The 6,776-nt window shown below is 40.0% G+C and overlaps 1 protein-coding gene across 4 annotated transcripts in view; it reads left to right on the top strand.

The window, feature by feature from the left end:
• Positions 1-5,051, top strand: part of LOC123377649 (ligand of Numb protein X 2-like) — a 40,008-nt gene extending 34,957 nt beyond the window's left edge. For all 4 annotated transcript variants that reach the window (XM_045030797.1, XM_045030795.1, XM_045030796.1 and 1 more), the window contains exons 9-10: positions 2,375-2,533; positions 4,001-5,051. In XM_045030797.1, coding sequence (XP_044886732.1) covers positions 2,375-2,533; positions 4,001-4,136 — 295 coding nt within the window. In that variant the 3' untranslated portion in view covers positions 4,137-5,051. The remainder of the gene's footprint in view (positions 1-2,374; positions 2,534-4,000) is intronic.
• The last annotated feature ends 1,725 nt before the right edge of the window (positions 5,052-6,776 follow it).

Consider the following 6,776-nt stretch of genomic DNA (forward strand, 5'->3'; position numbering starts at 1 on the left):
TATTTAATGTTTGTATCACCTACCCTAACTCACTGTAACTGGCTGAGGACCTGAGCTGAATTCATAATTAAATTTGCCAACTTTAAGATCATAAAAATGTGCTCTCATTTTAAAAAGTAGTGTTGGCTGTATACCTCCCCCACGGGACCCCATGCAGCAATTTCAGCTTTTCCCACTGAGGTGGAGAGCAATCATGTCAGAAGCACCCTTGGAGCACTGAAGCAGTGGCTGGAGAGTAATCTCCTTCTATTGCTCTGAACTGAATTTTGGAATCTCCCAACTATAGAATATTAGCACCACAGGCTGCTGACACGCTTTCGTGTGGGGAGGTTTTAGGATATGGTCTGAGAGGCACACAGCAGAGCTATTTCATTTTGCGGTCTGCTAATGTTTACATCATTTGTTCCAAACAATATAAATGGTAATAATTCCTTCCTTGCAGTTCCTCACTAATTTCCCCAGTTGCCCAAAGTGGTGGCCAATAATGACTAGTTGGCTCTGTATGCTATAATTTCACTAAACCACTGAGGAAAAACAAACCTTGCAGATCAGTGCTGAGCTCCTCATTGTCCTCTTCAGCTAAACATAGGTGTTCAGACTTTTTGGCATGTTGACTTTTATGCACTGCACAATTGGGGGGTTTTTTGTTTTTGTTTTTAACCTCTGCTGGGAAATTTTTGAGCCACCACTGACTATAGCTTTCTCAAAACGTTCCGAGAGCTGTGTTTGAAATCCAGTATGAAAATCTGAAGTTTACTGCTAGCACACACTCAGTATTTTTTCAGGTAAATGCTTAATCCAGAAGATCGCTCCTGTGGTGCTTATTCTCTTGCGTTCTGTTTTGTTGAGGGAAGCCACATGTTAGTTGTTAGTCTGAAATAGCAGTTTGGTGCTGGAAGAGCAGAGTCTGAAGAGGTTATGTTCAAAGCCTTACTGGTATATTCAGTCCTTTTCAACATCTCTGTCCACAATGCTTAAAAGTTCCACTCTTTATTGTTACACTGGCACTTGTGGCTTATTGTTTGTCTCGAATGTAGTTTGTTGGCCTGGCTCATTTAGTAGTATGCTGCCTTTGTGTTTACATGCTGTCCTGACATTGCTGCACTGCATTGCCAGGACAGCCTTTCACATGAGAGGGCTCCATCCCGTCTCTGATGAGCTGCCTGAGTGGAAGTTAGAGTAGGAAAAACCCAGGTGTCCTGGCCAGTCTTCTCCTCACAATAATAGATTCTTTCTGTTGTTCAAAGCTGTGTATGAGCTATTAAACACACAAGAATTACCATACATGACCAGATGGATGGCCATCTGGTCTGTCGCCTTGCATTTTCTGTCTGACAGTAGCCAGTACCAGATGCTGCAGATGGGGATGTAAGACACCTACATAGTAACTTTGGGCTGGTTTTACCCTACCAGGCAGTTAGTGGCTGGCTTATGTTCTGAAGCAGGCGGCTTGATATCCCATGTTCATTGTTTTCCCCTCTAACATAACTGGGGGTATTTTTATTGTCCAGATAAATGTCTAATCCTTCTTCATTCTTTGCCTAAGTTAACTTGTGGTAGTGAGTGCCACAGTTAATGACATGCATTCTGATTATTGCTGAGTGCCGATTTATGGCTGCTATGTTTGCTCACACAGCACTGGTGCCCTTCAGTCACTCCTTTTGGATATCTAGTATAGGTTACCGGGCTCTCCCTTTCTGTTGAGCAGTGAATTGCAGGAGCAAATACTATTAGGATTTGTCATCTTTTGAAGAAGTCTGTCGAGCAGGCTTACATCAGACATTTTAGAAATCAAGAAGCAGGTATATCTCAAAATGTTTGGATTATGTTCTTTATGAACAATCTCTCATAGGACTGTAATATCTTATTGTGCAGATACTTTTTATGATAGGTCCTACATGAAACAAACAAACCTTGACTGATTTGATTGTTTGAATCATTTAGTAGAAGAAAGGTTGCCTTACCTAACGACGCAATGTTTGCTTTCCAACTGTGATATGTGGCTGCTAACTGCAGCCATTGTACCAAGTTCCCATAATACATGTGAAACCAGAAAATTGACTCCAGATTAATTATAAGGGCTGCAGAAGTACTGCTTTCAATTATTATTATTGTTGTTTTTTTAACAAAATGATGCTGTAAGATAACTCATGAACAATCCTGACCTGTCTTCCCACTCTCATCACAATACTTGTGGTGGGATAAGGCTTTGTCCCCCAATGGATGCAGGTAGTCTAACAAGGGTTATTGCAGCGGGTTTCCACATCACCAAGAAAAACGAAGACTTTTAGTCAAGCAGTTAATTCTAGCTGGAAAATAGGTGCTTAAGAACAAGTTGTGTGTGCCTCTTCTGTGACTGTACCTGTCTTTCTAGCTACCTTCACTGCTGTCAAGATATTGTCCTTCGTAAAAGTAACTCAGAAAGCTGGGGATTCAGCATTGTTGGAGGCTTTGAAGAAGGCAAAGGAAACCAACCATTTTTCATTAAAACCATAGTGCCTGCAACACCTGCCTTCCATGACAGAAGACTAAAGTATGTATGGTGTTTCTTCCATTATGTGTATCTATTCCAGAAGTACTCAGCTAAGATGCAGGGTGTATAATTTTATTGAGCTACTGTGCTTCTTTTAACAATTAGCCTGGCTGAAATGTAATGATTTATCCAAGTTCCTTTTCATTCTAGCTCTTAGGATGAACCACACAACCAGCTGTCTTTATTTCTACAATTATGATGGAAGAGTCAGGCTTAGAAATGATTGAGTGATTTAACACTTTTTTTTCCACCTTGTGAAGGGTGTAATTATCAAGTGGGAGAGGGATCAGTTAGGATACTACAAGTGGTGATTATGCTATAACTAGGATTAACTGGATGAAATTAAGGGGATATTTAAGATGAATATCAGGAGAAACATCTTGACAGTGAGATTTATTAAGTTGTGAATAATCTCTCAAGGGGCGGGGTGGAAGTCCTGTTGCTTGGGATGTTAAACTGATCTGGTTGACACACTAGGAAATGCACTGGCTCTTTAACTTCTGTGGTTGTCTTCCCCTGTGAAACTCCTTTTACAGTGTCTTCCCCTCCAGCTAGGAACATGTACAGCTGGCTCCTTCCAGAGCAGCTGTCAGTGTTGCCCTTTCAGCCCATCTGCCAGGGATACTGTCAGAGCAGAAATCTGGCACTGTTCCCAAGGAGATTGAGTTTCAGTGAATGGTGCAGGCATTAATCCAATTAAGGACTTTTCAGTTATTTAGCAACTATGTTCTGATATCAAATTAGTGCCTTATTGACAAGACCTGCTGTTACCTGGATATCCTATCCCCTCTCTTAGGAGAGCATTCATTTTCCTGGTCTGTTTCCAAGATGCTTTAGCTGGGGTCTGTAGCTCTGACTACTTTGTAAACGGTAACAAGGACCTTTTTACGAGGTACTTTGGGTGTCCAATCCCAGCATGTAAAGCAGACTCACGAACTACCAGCATCCTCCATGAGGCCTGTGAGCACTTCCCCATAGCTATTACTAAATAAGCAGCTGCAGCAGGGACCTTGGGACACAGATTATATCATCCACATCCATCTGCTTTTTACAGTTTTCCTCTGGATTGCCTTCACTTGTGCTGACTGGCTCTTTTCTTGAATCCCTAACCACCCTTTCCCTCAGTCATTTCATTTCAGCCTCTCTCAAATGCCTCCTCTTCTCCTTTCACTTGTCCCCTCTGCCTCCCTATATCTCCGTTTGGCTAACCCCCTCCCAACCCCAGCAATTAAAAAGAAAGCAAATAATGGCACTAACATGAGCTTTGCGGACCATCCTGTCCCCACACCCCCAAGTGATGTCAATTTAGATTGTAAACTCTTTGGCAAAGGACTGTCTCTTATTGGGTTTGTATGGTGCTTAGCACAATGGGACCTTGATCAGTCAGGGTCCCTAGGTGCAGCTGTAATACAGATAATGGGGGGGCTCGAGTTTTGTCCTGACAGAAGTTTCCTCTTGCCTTGTTAGGTGCGGAGATGAAATAGTGGCAGTAAATGGAGTATCTGCTGTAGGAATGAGCAACTCTGAGCTAATTCCCATGCTGAAAGAACAGAAGAACAAAGTCACTCTTACAGTTGTGTCTTGGCCTGGAAGTCTTGTGTAAACATCAAAGCCAAATCTATGTTCACTTGATTTATGAGCCTCTTTGGGACCAGAAGATCATTAGATTGATGGGATAGCAAAACATGTGGCGGGCATACTAAGGAAACCCTGAACTCTTGTCATATGATGTGTACTATCCAGTAGGCTTTCATTTCCTATTTGAAGAAAACATTTCCAGAACTTGATGAAGGCAAATGTAGCTTGTTGATATATCTAAATTTTAGATCCAACATCGTAGCAGATTGGAGCGGCACTTTCTCGAACTTCATCATGGAGTTCTAATCAGTACAGGATTAGTGTGGGGACAGTTATTTTTCCAGTGGTCCTATATGAATTGTGCATCTCTACTTTGAGCCAGTCTCCTTTTTTCCTCCAAATCCTATTTTAGCTGTGCCAAACCAATGATTGTAACTAAAACTTACCTAATCTCCTAAAATAAGAGCAATGTTTCACACACTGGTCAAGGGTCGCTGGTTGGCTGGTGTACTTGGACATGCCATTTTGTATCTGTTTTTAAAAGCCGCTAATAAAACGAAATACGTGGACCAATAAAATGGTTCATTACGCATGGTGTTTACATTTCTTGCCCATAGAAGTCTAGTATTTTTTCAATCCTTTTGTTGTCAGGTAGATTAAGAATTCCTGTTAGTGCTAACACATTGTGTTGGCTTGTGCAGAAATCCTTACTCCTGGTGCTAGTTAAGTGAATTGTTAGATTTCTAACCCTTCCTCAACTCTGCTCTCCTTGCCTTGTGATTTTACTAAAACCATCTTTTATGTAGAAATCGGCTGTCTGAACATAATGGGCTCACTTATTCCCAGAAAAGTCTGCCCCCAGGAAGTAACCCCATTGCTTTTATGCATAGTTTCTTGATAGTCTGAAAGTGATGATTTTTGCCTTTCCTGTTCACCACTTTTCCCTTGTGTGAGCTAAGAATGGGGTAGAATGACATGACCAAATTATATACCACCACCTCCAGCCACGCTTCAGCCACTGTGAAATGAACTACCTCCAAAAGGACAGTATCCATTTTGGTTTGTGATCTTCGTGCAGTATATTTAGGCTTAGCCGAATTTCGTTAATTTTTTTTTTTTATATAATTTCAACAGATAAGATGTTTAAGCTTTTTAAAAAATCTTTCAGTTTTCAGTTGCAGGACATTGGGGGAAAAGGCTTATAATTTAATGACAGACACAAATTTAAAAAACGAAAGTTTTATAAACCATTTAAACACCAATTGTCAACAGCACATGTCAAAATATACAAAGAAAATATCCTTCTCAACTTGCTGGGTTCCAGACCCCAGGCTCCAGGCTCACAGAAGGCTAAAAATAACAGTGTAGCTAAGTCAGCTGCCCCAAGCTCTGAAACTCTCTGCCATGGTTTGTTGTTTTGTGTAGATGTACGCTTAAGTTCTCAAGCAGCATTTTTCTTTCTTGGCTTATCTGTAAATTACAGTTATTGCTGGAAATGTTGTCAGTTTGTGTGTGTATATGGTGAAATAGATAGCTACTGACACTGATGATCAGATTCTTCCAAGCCTAACTATATAGTAGAATTTTGAAGCCTGAGGTATAAAGCTATTTTGGCTATCAGACATTGATAAGCTGGGCTTTTTGGAAAATTCAGAATATAGTAGTTACTCCTCAAATATTTTCATTTATTATATATTACATTTAATTCTAATCCCTAGTAGAAATGATTGAGAGTTTTCACTGTTAAACAGAAAACCATTTTAAAATATGCTTTCTCTACAGCTTTCATTCTGATCAGCGTGGACCATACTAGAAATTAAAGGAAACTCATTTCTTACATCTCCCCCTGTAAAAATACTAGCTAGAGTGATTTCTTTTAAAAAACATAATGGAGTAGGAGCTCCCATCTTATTAAGCAGAGCCTTGCAGGACAGAGCTGGCTACTTGTAAATTAGCCATTACAGCAGATCAGAGTTCTGGTCCTTGCTAGATTAACAGTTTACACACCAAGTGACTTAACTTGCTTTTAGCTAAACGTTATATGTGAGGACTCTTATCAAAGCTCATTAAGAGCAAATAGTTCAGGATCTAATTCTTATGAAAGCTTCCATGGTGCATTATGCATCCACTTTCTTCAGTTGATAAAACATTACTGTAGATTTAGACTGCAGTTTTTCTAGGCCAGCGGGACTTCTGGGCCTCTTACTCCTGACATGTTGAACAGCAGGAGTAAAAATTCAGAAGTCAGCAAGCTGCCTGTGAAAAAACTAGTATGATTAACTCAGCCTCTATCTGAAATGAAGGAAATGTAGAACTTCAGGAGAGGGAGAGAGAGAGAGTGTGTGTGAGTTCGTTCCATACAAAGATACATAAGCAGAGCCTTGGACCATACAAAGCTCTGATCTCTGGTTAGATCTGAGAGATTATTGTTAGGCTTGGCAGAATTCCATTTTTTTAATTGACAACTGTTTAAAATTTTAATGAATTTTAAAATCAGTTGTGCAAAATTATGGGTCTAAATTTTTTATTTAAAGTTTCAGTTGTGGGAAATTATGAAGGGATCAGAATTATTAAACAGTAGATGCTGATTTCAAAAAGTTTGTGTTGTAATGGTTACAAAGCTAACTATCAATCAGGTGTGAAGATACAAAGTAAATATCCTTAC

This window comes from Mauremys mutica, chromosome 9, assembly GCF_020497125.1.
Source record: "Mauremys mutica isolate MM-2020 ecotype Southern chromosome 9, ASM2049712v1, whole genome shotgun sequence".
Lineage (NCBI taxonomy): Eukaryota > Metazoa > Chordata > Testudines > Geoemydidae > Mauremys > Mauremys mutica.